Source organism: Macrobrachium nipponense, chromosome 13 (genome assembly GCF_015104395.2).
Source record: "Macrobrachium nipponense isolate FS-2020 chromosome 13, ASM1510439v2, whole genome shotgun sequence".
NCBI lineage: Eukaryota > Metazoa > Arthropoda > Malacostraca > Decapoda > Palaemonidae > Macrobrachium > Macrobrachium nipponense.
In genome coordinates, this window is record NC_087206.1 from 48062870 (window position 1) to 48081397 (window position 18528).

Sequence of the window (18528 nt, forward strand, 5' to 3'; positions counted from 1 at the left end):
ATTCAATAAGAAAAATGGACAAATACACAAAAAATCACTTCAGTAAGAAAAATGGATAAATGCACAAAAAATCACTTCAAAGGAAATAAACAGAACATCAAAATTTGCGATGTGTAAAATATGAAATAGTTTCACCAAACCACTGTAAATCTGTTTTAAGTTGCAGCTAAAAACTTTTAATAACACTTTCCCCTGGTACTAATTATGTTTCTGCTGCAGCTAGCTCCAAAAACTCACCATATTAAAAATATTCACCATATTTCAAAGAAGAAAAGGCGCCGTTACACACTTGTATAATGTTTGTTCAGATTCCACAACACGCACTAGGCAATATTAAATAAATCTAAGAAACATGAAATCTAAAATTTACGAGTGACCAATCACTAAAAAATCTTTACATTAATGTGAAATCAAAAATCTCTCGCATGGAGAGAGAGAGAGAGAGCGAGAGAGGGGGAGATAAAGAGATCCTTACGCCACGGGTTCAAAGCTCAGATTGAATTACTCCCCTGTCTTTGTATGGCAAATGATCAGTGTATCTCACCCTAAAATGGTTGGGAGAATACTTTTGGGAACGAGAGGCAGCTAATATCGTAAAAATTCTCTTTCAAAACAATAAGTAGAGAGTAAGTGAGATTACAATTACAAATAACATTTATTATTACATGATTTAAAACAATAAAAGTCAAATGAAAGATATGATTATAGAATCTTCTCGAATGAAATTAAGTTTCGTCATATCCTTGAGTGACGTCTCAAACTTTCCACTTCAAAATTTAAGCTACTTACTAGTCAACAAATTCTCTTTTGACAAATCGAGAGATATAAGAGTTAATTTACCAGTAATATTAGATAGTTTTCAATACAAAAACATCTCTAACTGCTTATATGAAATGAAAGGTATCAGACGTATGTGAAGCGTTTTAAGCTTACGAAAGATGATGCAATCCTTCACGTGATTTCTCGATAAGGCATTAGTCTGAAACAAGTCACAAGTGTCGCATGGTTGTTTAAAAAAAAAAAAAAAAAAACTGGAACCACATAGCCCCAAGTGGTGACAGCTATTTTCCTGCTTCGAACAGACAATGCTATTTTCTCTTTCTTCCCACATTCTATGTTATTCTTAACTTTTAAATCATGTTATGCGAAATCTAAAAATACATTATTAGAACATACTAACTCTAAGCAAAATAATGAATCTGAAAATATTGCAAACTATTTTTTAACACTTCCTACAGTTACGGAGAGGATGATATGCATTGCGAAAGCAACAGCATATAAGATACCTCTCCCTAGAAGATTTGTTATCCCGGTGTTGAATCCCATAATTCACAGTAGGATAAATGATCAGCAACTACAGTGTTTTTACCACTAATGTGCTGCACTCTTAAATTATACTGTTGCAAGCACAAAGACCACCTGGTCAGTCTTTGATTATGATTTTTCATTCGCTGGATAAATGATAGCGGATTGTGATCAGATGACACTAAAATTTCTTCATTCCTAGGTCTGTTCACGTACACTTCAAACTTTTTCAATGCTGTGATTAAGGCTAAAGTTTCCTTCTCGATTGTCAAGTATACTTTTTGATGTTTTTTCGGTTTTGAAGACATGAAGCACACAGGATGGTAGATATTATTCTCATCTTCTTGAAGTAGAACAGCTCCAATGCCACAGTCAGAAGCATGAACTTGTATCACAAATTTCTTGTTGAAGTCTGGAGCTTGAGGTACTGGTCTGGAAGTTAGAATGCCTTTTACCTTCTCAAAGGATTCTTGACACTCTGGAGTCCAAACAAACTTGGCTTTGGGACTAGTTAAGTCTGTCAAGGGAGCTACCATGGCTGAGAAATTCTAACAGAAACAAAGATAGAATCCAGCCATGCCCAAAAATCTCTGTAGCTGTTTCCTGGTAGTAGGTGGGGTAGCCTTAAGGATACCTTCTACATTAGCATTTACTGGAGTGAGAAGGCCTTTCTCAACTTCAAACCCGAGATACTGAACAATAGCCTTTCCAAACTCACTCTTCTCTAAGTTGACTGTTAGTCCTGCTTCTTGTAGTTTCTTGAAAACTTTCCTCAGAATCTTCAGATGTTCTTCCCATGTTGTAGAATAAATCACTATATCATCCAGGTATACACCTACTCCTATAGATCCTAGTAGTTGATCCATCACTCGTTGGAAGGTTGCAGGTGCATTCATCAGACCAAACAGCAGAACAGTATACTGATACAGTCCAAAAGGAGTAATAAAAGCTGACAGCAACTTAACATTTTCATCTAAGGGAATTTGAAAATATCTTTTCAACAAGTCTATCTTGGAAACAAACTTGGCTTGCCCAATATTATCAAGTAACTGATCTATAAGAGGCAAGGGATAATTGTCAGCCACACTGTTGGAATTCAGTTTCCTATAATCAGTACACATTCTAAATGAACCATCTAGTTTCTTCACTAACATACATGGAGAACTGAAGTGACTTGAACTGGGTTCTGCTAATCCATGTTGCAGCAAATACTCAACTTCCTTCTTCAAAGCATCTTGATGATAAGGTGATAAAGGAGAAGCTTTTTGCTTGAATGGTTTTTAATCTTCTTGAATCTTGATCTCATGCTTGGTCAGATCAGTACGCCTAGGTACATCTGCAAAAATTTCTGGGAAGCTTCTAATCACTTCACTTGAGTCTTCACCTTATTCAGCACTCAGATGTTTCAGTTTATCCTCCAAAATTTCTAAAATTGAAGAATTATTCATCTTGCTTTCAGCGCCCAATTCATAGCCATCATCATCTTCTGAAGATGAAGTTGTTTGTGTTATTGAGGCAGTTTCAGTTTTAGTTTCTGAGAAGTAAGGCTTCAAGAGGTTCACATGTATCTTCCTTTGTCGTTTTCTTCTTTTTGGTGTTTCAGTCACATAAGTTTTATCACTTAAGTTCTGAATTATCTTGTAAGGAAATTGAAATTTATTGGTAAGAGAAAATCTCTTGACTGGCAGAAACACTAACACTTGTTGTCCAACACTAAAACTTCTTAGCTTAGTCTTAACATCATATCTCCTTTTCATTTTCTCTTGACTCACTTTCACATGCTCTCCGTGGATTTCCTCTCGATTTTCTTCCCAATTTTCTGCAAGAATCTTCAACGGTCCTCTCACTTCTTTACCAAAAATCATTTCATTAAGTGAACATCCCAAACTTTCTTGATAAGCATTCCTGACTTCAAACAACATTAAGGGTAAACCAACATCCCATTCTCTTAATGACTCAGAACAATACTTTGTCAGCATACTTTTCAATGTCTGGAGAAACCTTTCCAAGGCACCTTGAGTTTCAGAATGATAAGCAGTGGATAACTGTTGTTTCACTCCTAATAAATTCATCACATCCTGGAATAACTTGGAAGTAAAGTTTGTTCCTCTGTCATTTTGTACTATTTCTGGTATACCAAACTTTGAGAGAAACTCCACAAGCTTTTCAGCAACTATCTTGGCAGATATGTTTCTAACAGAGATCACCTCCAGATTTCTTGCCACAGGACCCATTAATGTTAACAAATACTCATTTCCCTTCTTTGTCTTCGGCAGAGGTCCAACCATATCTATAATCACTTTGTTAAAGGGTTCTCCTCTAACTTCTATAGGTTGTAGGGGGGCTTTCCGGATGGTTTCATTTGGTTTTCCAGCTATCTGACAAGTATGACACTCACGACAGAACCTGCTAACATCTTTGTGAAATCCAGGCCAGAAAAAATATTTCATGATCTTCTCCACAGTCTTCCTGATTCCCTTATGTCCACATTCATGAGCTTCTGCTACCACTTGGTTCCTCAATGGATATGGAATCAAAATTTGATGATATTCGCCCCGTACAGCATCTCTTGGTATATCTGTAGGTCTATACTGCCTCATCAGCAACCTTCCTTCAGATGATAACAGTTCGGAATTTATTACATCTCTTCTCGATCAACAACTCTGAAGAGCAAATCAGCTAACAATGCATCCTTCTTTTGCAAGTCCATTAGCTTCTCTCTTGTCACTTGATCAACTTCAAGGGTTGAATTCTCAATATCTGCTAATTAAGCTACTGTAGTTTCACTACTGACTTCAGGAACACTTTGACTACTTGGAGTCTGTTCAGGAACAACAGATTCTTCTTCTTCGTCGTCTTCTTTGTCTTCTTGGGAAATCTCTTCCCAGGAACAATTTTTCTAAGCACAAAAATCCTTCACTTGATATTTCTTGGGTGTGTAAATCCTCAGTTTCTTCACTTACAGTCGTAGTCCTCTTCATACTTCTGGTAGTTTCACAACTAGGAAACAGGTGGGGGTTATTCTTCTCCAAGTCTACCGTTGGACTAATCCTCAATGGTCTGTCTGTCACCACAGGACAAGGAATAAATGGCACACCCCTAACTTCATTACCCAACAGAACATGTACACCTTCCACAGCCAGTGAGTCCTTTACAGCAAAATCAACATTCCCTGTCACTAATTCACACGACAAATGTAAGCGGCATATGAATTATTTCCTTTCCTCCTATACCCTTCAAAATAACTGAATCTCCTGTGAGACTCTTCTCCAACTGAGGGTTAGCACCACGTACTACCACACTATGGTTACTCCCTGTATCCCATAATGTCTTGACTGGTACCTGCACACTCCCTCCTAGAGTTGACAGCATACCCTCATAGATATATGGCTTAAAAGCCTCCACATTGCTAAGCCACTCACTGCTTGAGGTTACATTTCCATTGGTTGCTAAACACTCAGCTTGTTTAGTTCCAGTCTTCTCTGGAGTCTGATTCTTTCCCACACTGCTCTTTGTAGTTTGTTTCACCTGGTCACCTTTCACTACTTGACCAGCTGACTTTGACAGCTGTTGATTCCGTTAACACTCTTGACTGAAGTGTTCTGCTCTTCCACACTTAAAGCAGACAACATTAAGTTTCTGTAACTGTCTTGAAAAATTGGATGAGGATTTAGCTCGCTGTGTTGTACTCTTGGTAGTATCACTTGTAGGTTTCCGATTAAATTTGCTCCTGAAACTTGGATGAGACTTAAAACCTGGGCATAGTTGATTCTGGTACTTGACATTGTAATTGCTTTGCTACTAATTATATTGTAATCTTCACTCAAGTGTCTTAACCTCTCTCTCTCTCTCTCTCTCTCTCTCAAATAGGCTCTTATATGTTCAGGAATTCCCTAAGATATTGTTCAAGAACAACTAATTCTTCTAACTCATCAAAAGTTTTAACTTTAGCAGACTCTAACTAACGTTTAAAACACCTTCTCACTTTATAAGCAAAATCTAAGAAGGTTACCTTCTCATCTATTCTTAAATTTCTGAATCTTTCATTGTAGTACACTGGGGTCATCTGGTAAACTTGTAGCACATTGTGTTTAAGTAACTTATAGTCTTTACACTGATCAGCTGTTAAGGCTAGATAAGCACTTCTTCCTTTACCAATTAAGACACTTTGTAACAAAACTGACCATTTATCTTCTGGCCATCCCATATCTGAAGCCACTTTCTCAAAGTGATCAAAAAACTCATCTGGAGCTTCTTCTGTAAACCTAGGGATTAACTTCTGCACTCTTATCACATCAAATACATGGTCTTGATTACCTTGGTTAGGGTTAGATGGTGTTACAGGTAATGTGGATCTAGCTCTATCAATTCCATCTCTCTTACAAACCTTGCTCTTTCTCTTTCCTCTTCTGCAGCTTTTTCTTCTTCTCTTTCTCTTTTCTCCCGGTCTTCTCTTTCTCTTTCAGCTTGCATTTTTAGCTTAAACAAACTTTCTTCTGCTCCAATGCATCTAAGCTCTAACTCTGCATCACTTTTCTTTCTCTTCTTCTTGCTTATTTATAAGATCAGCACATGCTACATTCATCAACCCTTGAGCTAATTCTAATTCATCTTCATCAGTTATTCTACCAGAGTCTATCAATGATTCCATAGCAATACATATTATTTGTGCCTTTACCATACTAGTAGACACATAACCACCACATGCCACTGATAAAGCGCTCTGCTGTGCCTTAGTCAGAGTGGTTTCAGATAACACTTGAATGGAAGGGGCTGCTAAAAATTCCTGAACCTTGAACTGAGCCATTTTCTCTTAGCCATCAACTAACAATTCAACACAATACATGCAAAACAAAACTATATGGTCACTCTCCTAACAAAATATATCCCTAGCACCACCAGTACAAACTAGAGTGATAATGTAATCTATTTTCCCGGGTCTGGGCACCATTAAGACTTGTGACAAAATGCCAAGTATCTGGTTACTACACTTACCAATCATAATATACTTACCTCACCACAGCCAGACACCTGAACTTTCACCATAAATAAAATACGACTGAATATTCTAAAGGCAACAGTGTTCCCTTAAACAACTTATCAATATTGCAGAAAAGCAGACTAAGTTCATTAAAACAGGTGTGAGGTAATCTTATATGTAATTAAATTAATTAATGGGCATCACTCCATCAACAACTTTAAAAGTCTAAATATTTCCCTGATTTTAACTCACTTCAATTAAATTGTAGGAAAACATGTCAATTACCACTCTATATTTCTACCTACACAAAATTAAATGTACTGGTGAAAAATAAATAAAACCCTTATAAAAATTTTAAATACAAAAATTTATTATTAAACTCAAAATTTATAAGTGAAATTCACAATCTCAGGGAAATTTACTGTTACTTGAAAACAACATAAAGTTAATTAATTCTTGAATTAATTATGAAGTAAAATGAAATAAAAATTAATTTATTACAAAAATCAAGAAAATTAATTACTTCAATTGAAATTCAAGTGTTTGGTAATAACTAAAATTTGGAAATTAATTCACAAGTGCTACACAACAGTAAAACTTGAAAAGAATTCTAAGTAAATGCAGTGATTCACAAGTTTTAAACTCAACTAAATATGCAATGATTAATTAATGAAAACAATTAAGTTAATCAAATTGTGAATGTAAATGAAAACACAGAAAAATGTGGAAAATACCAAATTTGCAAAAAGAAAGCATTAATCACACAGAATATATATATATATATAAAAAAACACTTCAATAAGAAAAATGGACAAATGCACAAAAAATCACTTCAATAAGAAAAATGGATAAATGCACAAAAAATCACTTCAAAAGAAATAAACACAGAACATAAGAATTTGCAATGTGTAAAAAATGAAATAGTTTCACCAAACCACTGTAAATATGTTTTAAGTTGCAACTAAAAACTTGTAATAACACTTTACCTTGGTACTAATTATGTTTCTGCTGCAGCTAGCTCCAAAAACTCACCATATTACAAAAATTCACCATACTCCAAAAAAGAAAAGGTGCCGTTACACACTTGTATAATGTTTGTTCAGATTCCACAACACGCACTAGGCAATATTAAATAAATCTAAGAAACAAGAAATCTAAAATTTACGAGTGACCAATCACTAAGTATAAAATCTTTACTTTAATGTGAAATAAAAAATCTCTCGCACGGGAGAGAGAGAGAGAGCGAGAGAGGGGGAGATCATGATATCCTTACGCCACGGGTTCAAAGCTCAGAATGAACTACTTCTCTGTCTTCGTATGCAGAGGCGTTCCTAGAGTATTTGGCACCAGGGGCGGGGTATTCAAGGCTAATCATAATAATAATAATTGGAAACATCAAACGGGGGAATTGGATATAATCTATGAGCCTTTAAGACAACCCCCATCAAGCTTGTCACCAGGGACGGACCGCCCCCACAACCCCCCTCCCCATTTAGTACGCCACTGTTTGTATGGCAAATGAACAGTGTATCTCACCCTAAAATGGTTGGAAGAGCAATTTTGGGAATGAGAGACAGCTAATATGGTAATATATATATATATATATATATATATATATATATATATATATATATATATATATATATATATATACACTACAGATCAGCACATTTTGTTTTATTTTTTCATTTCGTAACAACATCGAGACATCCTCAGGAATATTCCAGAAATTGACATATATTATGTTAATATAAAATCAGAGCTGATAATGGGATCCAAAAATACAAACAGTTTAACGATAAAATCACAACTCACAGACTTAAATTACACGCACATTTGATTGAAATTAAAAAATGACAAAAAACTAGAAAGATAAAAAGAAAATTTAAATATCTCATCAAGATAAGCAAAATACAGCACACATATGATGAAATAGAACTCATAAAGACATTAGCTACAAACGACCAACCTTTCATCATCAAAGATAAAAACACACTAAAAATAAGCGACATCAAGAGGCACAAAACAACGAGACAGCCGAAGAATGGTCTTTCGGAGTCCGGACTCGTCATTTGATGTTTAAGGTCTCCAGAATCTGTAGTTCATTGAGTTCGTTTGTTTGGCCAATAATTTAAAAATCTTCATGTCTGAAGGGTGTTTCATATTTCATCATGTGTTTCTTTATATTAGAAGTTATGTGCTTAGATTGCTTACACCCCATTCTATAACGAGCGCCCCGATGAGAATCAGCCCTGACCCTGAGAAGATGCCGATTAGATCCTTGTCCCATTATATCTGGGACAAGTGTATTCGTAAACGACGCCCGACATCACCAAAAGGCAGATTTGATCTATAAACTTGCCTATTATTTTTGACACTTCTAACATCTCTTTAAGAAAAATTCGTCTTTATCTATTATGGAACTCAGAATTTTTCTAATCTTTATTCCTTCATGTTTTGCCCCCTTGGTGTCTTATAGCAACTTAACTGTTGGATTGACACATGATCTCATCTTGCAGAGCATTGATCTTCCCACACAGGAGTTTGAAAGGTTTGGTAGAAGCTTATCTTTTCAGAAATGTTTCTGCTACAAAAGAGAGTACTCGCTCTCTCTTTGGTTGGCAGTCTTGGGACTCAGTAGTAACCTGTTACTTTTTAATCCTAACTACTCCATAGTTTCTTTGGTGGTTATTACTATACTGACTGTTCTCCAAGGATCACCTGTCATCTGTGTTTATGTGACGCAACTAGGGGAAGGCCTAAGTAAGTCAAGTGTCTCACTGGTCGGGAAATCCTAAGGAATGTCTTCCAGAACAACCCACAGGAGGCGCTTTTCTTCATACATTGATATCTTTCAGGCATTTTTTGCAGGGATGCCAGAAGTTTTCTTAATAATTATTTGCAGGCGTCAGCTTTCGATACCAAGGAGAAGAGCATTCAGTTCTTTTGAGACATGCTGATTTGATTTATGAACAAGGGAGCGAATGACTGGTTAGTCTGAAGTGTTTGCAACTGATAGAGACCATAATCAGTTAAGCTAAAAAGTGGGGAACTCCATTAATCTCTGAGCGTGGCTGAGGTGAAAACAAGAAAGGAATGTATGGCATTTCCTTTTGTAAAAATTTCGTTACTTTAACAAAGAATTACATTGGTGATTTTACTACTCCCCCAAAACCATACATTTTCAGACGCAAAGAGATAAAATCTCTTTCAGTACCTTAAAACTCTTAGGGCTGTATTTTTAAACTGCTTCCTTTCCTGTTCGATGAAGAGCCTGCCCGTGAAATTCCTTCGTGGAGTGGTATTTTAAAAACATAGGGGAGGCCCTATCATGAAGAGGGACTGTAAGGGACGGTTAGTACGCTGGAAGTGGTAAAGAAATATTTCACTCAGATTGAAAGACGGTTATTCTACATCTATACCCCTTTATGCCTCTATATATAGATATATAGATATTAATATATATATAGAAATATATATATATATATCTCTATCTATATAGATCTATATACTATATATCTATTATCATATATATATATCTATATATCTTTGTCTAATATATCTATCTATATATATCATCTATAATATTATTAAATATATTCTATATATTATCTTCTAGGGTAGATCTATATATACTAGTCTCTCTATATATATAGATTCTATATATATATATCTCATATAATAATATATATAGAAATAATATAAGGACAATATATAATACCGGGTGTTTCGAAATTGGAGGCCCCCCCTCCACGTAACAAATGGAAAGTTATGAAGTTTTCTGCTATTACATTATCTTAAGTTTCTATTAAGCTATTTTTCATTTTACATTTCTTGTATTTTCAGACTGAGTGACGGAGTTAGATACAGCCATGGCTAATGACTTGGAGAAAATCAGTTGGATTGACCGAGTCCAGGCTATAACCTTCAGAGAGGCCAGGGATGCTGGCGCATCCTTCATTTCACATTCCTGGATAGCTAAATACATTAAAAGTGATGAATCCATTGTTAAAAGAAACTGGAACAAAAATCCATATGACTGTCATCGCAAAAAGAGAGAGTCTTGGAAGGCCTGAAGCCCTTTCTCAGGAGTCAAAAGACATCATAGCTGAAGCAGTGGGTAGACCAAGAAAGTCTTTACGTAAATTGGCACTTGAACTAGAAATAAAAGGGTAAAAAAGAGAAGTTATAGTGCTGTATATTGTGAGTTGAAAAAATCTGGTATAAAGCCATTTCATGTTATCAGCAAGCCCAACATCACTCAGCAACAGAGAGAAGACCATGTATGATTTTGTGGTTAATTTCTTAAAGATTGGGATGAAGCTGTCTCCATGTTGCCACATCAGATGAATTCTCCATTTACACAGTCAGGAAGCAAAATCATAAAAATGAAATCATTTGGGCTGCAAAGTTGGATGATATCAACAATAATATGCATTATCGCCAAGTTGTGAAATTTCCTGAATGTTTGGGAATTTTTCTCTGTTTCACAGCCAAATGGTTAATGTGGATCATCAAAGAAAAAAAGGACAGTCATGGAATGGCAAATACTTCAGAGAAACTGTGCTTACTGGTGGAGTATTTCCTTTCCTCAAAGATCCTGAAAATGTGTTATCTGTTGAAGAAGTCACATTTTTGCATGATAAGGCAGCATGTTTCAAGGCTCTTCAAACACAGGATCTGCTTCGAAACAATGGTATCGATTTCTTCTCGTTAAGTGAATTTCCAGATAGCTCCCCTTACCTTAATGTGTGTGTGAAAACATTGGTAGTATCTTAAAGGATCGTGTTGAAGTGTGCACAGTGAACTACGATGGTATACCAAGCCTCGACGACCTGTGAAGAGAGGTGACCGAAGTGCTCAGGGAAATGGAGTTTAAGTCTCAGCTTTTTTGTGATTTGCTGAAATCATACCCATCAAGAATGCAGGCTATGGTACAGGCATATGGAGGCCACGCAAAATATTAAATGCTCAGAGAGGAACTTGAATAAATACCTGTTCTGAATTACTTTTGCTTATGTCCATATCAATTTTAGTTTATGCTGTAGAGGGGGGCCTCTAATTTCGAAACACCCTGTATATAAATATATATATATATATATATATATATATATATATATTATATTATATATATATATATAGATATAACATACATATATATATAATATACATGATTATATATAATATATATATATATATATAATATCATATATATATATTATAAAGACATATATATATATATAAACATTTTTATATTAGAATGGTATATATATATATATAATATATATTAATTATACATACATTACATACATACATTAATTTTATAAAATATATATATATATATATATATATTATATATATATATATATGAACTGTATCACTTACACAATTATTTTGTGCATCAATACAATTACTACAGCAGAGATCAGCTGCCTTTACAGCTAAGCTAGCCTACTGATTACATCACGACCATTTTTTCCTTGAAGCTGATTGGTTGGATATAGTTTCGAAAAGTTCGTTAATCTGTGGTTCTTTTCATCTTCATTTTGCAATGGTTGTTTAGCCGAACTAAAATGCGTTGTGCTGATTATAATATAATCCAAGAGGAGGTGAAAGATGGTTCTGTTACAGTTCTGAAGTTTATATACACCCGATAGTTATACGTTCTAATACTTACATTAGTTATGCAGTTCTCTTTTAATTTTACAAAAAATATATGAAGAGGTTTGTGAAGTGGTGGTCAAGACTTCCTTTTCGTTTCCGATAATTTTCATGTTCCGATCACCTTCGTCTTCGCCGCGAAGACCTGTTTCGCGGCACAATAATACCATTTTAGCCATGAACAGTGTCTCTGTCAAAGATGTCAGTTTAAAAATACGTCCCTTAAACTCTTAAACATGTTGGTTGGCTATGGGGTAATGGTTTCCTGAACACCAATAACTTAGCTTTTGAGTTTATATGCCAGACTTTTGTGTGCATCTGGTACATGCTGAATGCTGAGGTCGAATTCTTGCAAACACAAGAATCAGTTTAATAACTACATGTTATTATTTTGCATTCAATCAAGGAAAAGAATGGGGATGTAATCAGTGTACTGTTTTATTACCTTGAATAAAGCCTGCAAAAGTCCAACTGCAAAAGTTAATGCTAACACTTCCTTTTCTATACAGGCATAATTATGTTGGTGCTTCTTTGAAAAGTATGCTACAGGCAGAGCCGTATATACAGCTTGCTCAGTATATACCATGGTTGTCTTTTTGCAATAAGACAACACCAACCCCATGATTGTTTGTATCTGCAGGAATTTTGAATATTTCGTTAAAGTTGGGTGCTTTAATAATGCATAGGTAATATGCTTAATGATTTCTTCAATGTTTCAAATATTTTGGTACCAAGTGGACCACATACATCTATGAATTGTCCTTAAAAGGTCAGTCAAAGGTGATGCCAAGGTGACAATTTGTTCAAAATTTTCAGTAATATCCTTCAATACTAATGAAGCTGCACAGAGTACAGTATGACAGTGGGATGCGGAACTGCAGGACTTTCCGCCAAATGTTACTTTAAGTTGTATCATCCACATTAACCACTACTCCAATTACACAAACCAATTGATCATGTGCTGGAAAGTGACTGCTGCATTCTTCGTGCCGAAGGCATTACATTGTACTAGAATAGTTCTTAGGAAGTCACAAAGACACATATTCTACAGATTCGATCCAGGAGAGGAACCCATGAGAGGAAGTTGTACTTAGTGATATAAGTTTCCAATGGTGTTAGCGCAGTTGTCGATCCTTGGCAGGGGGAAGAAATCTAGCTGTTACTTTACTAAAGTTTATGTAAACTGTTTAGAATGAATTTTTCCACCAGGCATTCCTCCAAGCATGCAAGGTAAGCTCCACTGTGAGGAATTGGGAAATATCATCCCATGCTCCAGCAGACAATCTCCTGTTGCAGTAGTTCCCACTTTCTATGTTGTCAGATAAGCAATGCCTATCCCACATAATATGCTACGCATGAATGGTTTTATCCGGCCAGGAACATCGGGTATTAGCTTGGCAAATTGGACATGGATGTCATGCTGTTGTCGTTCTGTAAGCAGACTAAGTTTGGATGGAAAATTCTGCAGGTTTCAGTCATTTGATCTTGCCTCAAAAGGGGTTCACTTGAAAGCTTTGTGTTTTCTATCTTGCCAAAGGATAACATTTTTCACCTCTCCTGCCCACTCCTTATTGCCTTTCCACTTCTCCTTCTACTCTTTCTGTCTCTGGCACTTCCCTTTATCTCCATTCTTGAGCAGCATGTTTCTGGTTGTAGCAATTTAGCCTGGTTCCAGATCAGTGCTAATGGCATCAGTGTTCATTCTCATCATATAAGGGTTTTGTCATGTTTTCACTAGGTGCTTGGACCACATAATCCAGCTTACTGAGTTTCCTAACAATTTGATGAGTTGTGATACATTTCTGAAAGAGGTGCCACAGGCATGGCCAAGAAGATTAGCACATTATCTCGCACCTGGAAATCCTGTTCTTGAACATCGTGAGCATTGCATTACATACTATAGTAGCATATCTGGATACACCAGACTAGTTAAGGCATTTCGAATATTTTTGAAACCTATGTAATCTTTGAACCAATCAGTTTCTGAAAGCAAATCATACCTTAAATTGCATAGATGGAAGTGACTGGTTAGGTATAAAAGTAGCTATAAAAGTAGTTTGGAGACAAGACTATGTTATAATTTTATAAATGGTTAGGATCTTTGTGAATGAGTAATGCAAGAAGTCAGAAAAAGGACATTAGGCATTGATGAAAGTTGCAGGATAAGAAAATGGGTGATAAATGGAGTGGCATTAAGCTGATATTTGGATATAATGCACTTACTGTGAAAACCTGAGAAATGATTTTTAAGTGCTTGCACGAGGAGAAGATTTAAAGTAAATGTAAAAGTAAGATAATTAGGGTAAATGGAACTTAAGGATAGGGCAATGATTTTTGGAATAGATTGTGGAAAAATGTAAGTGACTAATTCTAGCAGGCTTTTGGAAGTAAATGTCATAGGTGATACGAGGACAAAAGAAAAGGTGAGTCACAAAGCAGGCGAAGAATAAAAGTAGTAGGATGCATCCGCAAGATCTAGGAAGCCAACGGAGTATCTGTGGAGCGTTTGAAGGGTTTGTTGAACCAGCTTTCCTTTATGGAAGTAAAATGTTGGTCTTGAATGCAAATGATTGAAGCTATTGAGAGAGATTATTCACCTAGTATTTGCAAGACTGAAATTATAGCAAGAGGGGAAAATGTGGTAATTAGTATAGTAGTGGCAATAAGGTCAATGTAAGAGAAAGGCAGAATCAGTGTTTTGAGATGTTTTGGTTATGTGGAAAGAATGGAGTTGATAGGTTGTTGAAAATAGAGTATTATTCAGAGGAACTACATAGTGCTGGTAGATGAAGCAGGAAAGGTTTGGGGATCTAGGAAATGCAAAGGGTAGCGAAAAGGCGGGGAGGGAGAGGGGGAAGGTGGATGGATGAGATAGAAGTGAAAAGCGCCACAGCCAGGGTCACCGACATGTTTGGAGTTTTCTTTGTAAGTGGATGAATGGGCTGATGTCCTGGAAGCTTCCGCAAAAGGGTGGGGGAGGGGTTCACCCATGATTCAGCAAATAAAGTATGAATGTGGTAATAATACGGTCTTTTTTCTTAGGACCCATCCCTGTCGAGAGAAACAGTTTAATGTTGAAATTCGCACGCACATAGTATATAATGCGTGTGCATGTACATGCATGGAGACAATGATGCCCTTTATTAATTGAATAGATATAATTGATATAATTCTAGTGATCATTTCAACAGAATTCAAATTTCTTGAGATTATGAAGTGTAGATTTCCTTGCACCTCTAAATGTTTACAAGGAATGTGTTTGCTCCAGTTGATTAAAAGCTGAATATTGAATGAAAAGATAGCTTTATAATATTCAGTTACGAGCAGTTACTGACGGTGCAGAAATGTTGCAGTGGGAATAATATATCTTACAAGTGTTGCACAAAAATTAAGTTGATAGATTTTGTTACAGATAAGTTTTATGATAAATTTTCCGTTTGCTTATGTTATGTCCAAAATGATGAACTACTCATCCTGTGTGATGATACAGAGACAGGTCAAATTACCGAAGACTATAGAGACTTTACAGAAAAGATTAGGTGGCATCTTATTAATTGCAACACTCATAAAAACATAATGCCAAGAAAAACTTCTTATAAAATCGAGTAGGTGAGAGGAGTATTATTATATTTACTTGTGTATTTCAAACATCTCAAATCTTCCAGTACTCCGGAGGAGTTCTTGATGACCGCAGGGAACAGAATGAGCCGCCGACAGCTTCGCAATTGCCTTCGTAATACAAGAGCTCTTCATGCAGAGTTCTGGGAGGTGCCCTTGAATCATCCTGACAAGTGAGTACTCTAATCCCCATCACAATAAGAACTTTATTGTGAAAAGAACAAGGAAACAGATATGTAGGATGCAGGAGCCAGCAACAATACTGAGGGCTGCTGGATGTACTTCACTTTAGTTTCCTTCATAGTTGGATTCCCTCAGTTCTTCTTCATTCTTAATGCTTGATGCAGATTCAAAATATAAGTTAGAGAGGTTTCATATACCTTACTCTTTTGATATGGGTACCATTATATAGGCCAAATTTGTGTGAAGTGTTTATCTTTTTCTGCAGATGGTCTTAGAATTAAACCTAGAATTAGAATTAAACTCATTACATCTTGAAGTTAACTTTTATACAACAAAACTGCGTAAATTTGATATTATTCTCTTTTCCGTTTGACAGCTCCTTCCCTCTCTTTCTTCACTTGACTACATCTAATAGAACAGCCTATTACTGTAAGACACCTAGTATATTTACTATACCGATTTCATGACCATTTCTTAGGTGTGACGTTCCTGGTTCTGGAGCTAAAAATAGGTACAGAACTGTGCTTCCCAATGAAGCTACACGCGTCCATCTGAATAGTGAGGACCCAACGAATGACTACATAAACGCTAATTATGTCCGGGTAAGATTAATATAAACGATTTCACTTTGTGCAATTTGCTCTATAAGCACTTACATTTTCTAATAGACTATTATAGGGCATGGCGCAATTGTCCTCTTTTCTAATTGCTAATATAACAAGTACAATGTATATAGTTTGCCATATCATTCCCTGTGATGACAGAACCCAACATTGTAAGAGTGCAGAACCAAACACAAGGCGAAAACCTAGAAACTACATGATTATGTCTTCTTATTAGTCAGTCTTTGAATGAAAGTTCAGACCCATTTCCCACATGAAAAATGTCTACTTTCGAGTTAGGTTAAATCAGTTCCCCTTTGAAATTAAAGAACACCTCATGTTATCAGGGCTATGATGGGGAAGAGAAGGCATACATAGTGACACAAGGCCCTTTGGCACACACAGTAGTTGACCTCTGGACTCTAGTGATGCAAGAAAAGGCTCCGGCTGTTGTTATGATCACTCGACTCAAGGAGAAGAGAAGAGTCAAGTGTGAACCCTACATACCAACACTTAGTGCCACCTACGGCGACATCACAGTGACAGTGAAGCAACTCATACACAAGAATGGATACACTATACGGCAAATGTTACTCCAGGTATGTGCGTGTGTTGTTTGTCAAAATATCCTTTTCCACAGAGCATACTAGCAACTCGTGCATTTGCATGGTTTTCCCGGCCAATATAAGGATTTATTTTGATTATCACAATGTATGTATTCTTGCATGAAACCCCAAGTTGCTTATGACCATTCATGTAACGTGTTTTACTTCATTACTATAAATAAAGGGTTGTAACCCTTAGAACTGTAACTACTCACAACAGTATGATGGTCATTTTTCAGAGCCAGAGTTGCTTCTAGTATTGCTTATTTTCTACAATTTCTCCTAAATGAAATGAAAATTCCACATTTCAAACTGCAGACATTATAACATATGGATGCAATCTCAAATAAATGAAACGCCATTCCATTTCATTAAGGTACCTAGTATTAAGTATCAAATAATTTTCCCAGTAGCTTCTGTCTCAAGTAGCTCTTGCAAATGAATAACTATGTTTTGGTAAAAATATGCCAATAGGTATATCTTATGTTGCAGGCACGGGAGCAATAAATCTCTTTGTTTTCTGTCTTTCGAGATTGAAGCTTTTCACACATGACAAATTTTTTCCGTACAAACTGTCTCCCACGAAATTTATACCCCAGTTCCTTAAATATCTAAGAATTTTCAGGTCTATATGTCATATAACTTAATTTTTTTTAAACCCTTAGTTGTAAAAGTGCCCATCCTTTCAAAAGCTATCTTGTTGGCGTAAGGACAGCTTCAGTGAATCATCGTTATCACATTTAACAATTAATCACCTTGAACAAATCTTATGTATAATATTCTCGGTATATGTCGATTATTAAATTATTAAACTATTTCATATGCCCAAAAAAATATCTTTCAAAAAATAATTTAGCCTTAGGTCTTTTATTACGTATCATAAAAGGGCGAATTATTTGTTTTCGTGTCCTATTCTCGAAGGAACAGCCTCATTATAATTCATATACGATCGAAAGAATAATGATGTTGAATCTCTTGCTAAATGGAAAATTTTCTTTTTTTAATAATTTGCTTATTCTTTTTATCTGTGAACAGCGCGGCGATGTTACCCACGAGACTTTGCATTTCTGGTACACTACTTGGCCAGACCACAAGACTCCCACGGAAGCAGATCAGCTCTTGGCTATGGCTTTAGAAGTAGATCGCGTCAGGAAGGTAATGCCAGAATTCTGTTATAGTATATTGGTCCCATGCACTTGGTTGATTTAGGCGCTGTGAGAAATCTTGCAAATATGCAACAATAAAAAAACTGGTATGATAGCTAATTCTGCAGGACTTGATAAAGGTTATCAAATAAACATTTCAACATGAAGTGTTGTTTAAGGAATATTTTTGTTCCAAGGTCTGATAGGAAAGTGATGTGCTATTTTGAAAACCTAGCAATGATACCTACTGAGCACAAATTCTAGTAAAGCTGACCCTTTTGCATAATTCAAGAGTTTTGCAATGTACCCAGCTTCACTAGGGTCTTGAACAGTGTTTTGTGACAATTTTGAGAGATGTAACTTAGAAGCAATTATTCTATTGATTTTCTGGGTGTTGTGAAGTCTTAACATTGACATCTCTGTACCGC

At 35.9% G+C, this 18528-nt stretch overlaps 1 protein-coding gene across 1 annotated transcript in view; it reads left to right on the forward strand.

Annotated features, from left to right (window-relative positions):
- The window catches only part of LOC135225784 (uncharacterized), a 94320-nt gene that overhangs the window by 69335 nt on the left and 6457 nt on the right, over positions 1-18528 (forward strand). Inside the window, 4 exon segments of the mRNA XM_064265258.1 lie at positions 15613-15738; positions 16227-16350; positions 16698-16949; positions 17991-18110. Of these exon segments, the coding sequence (XP_064121328.1) occupies positions 15613-15738; positions 16227-16350; positions 16698-16949; positions 17991-18110 (622 nt within the window).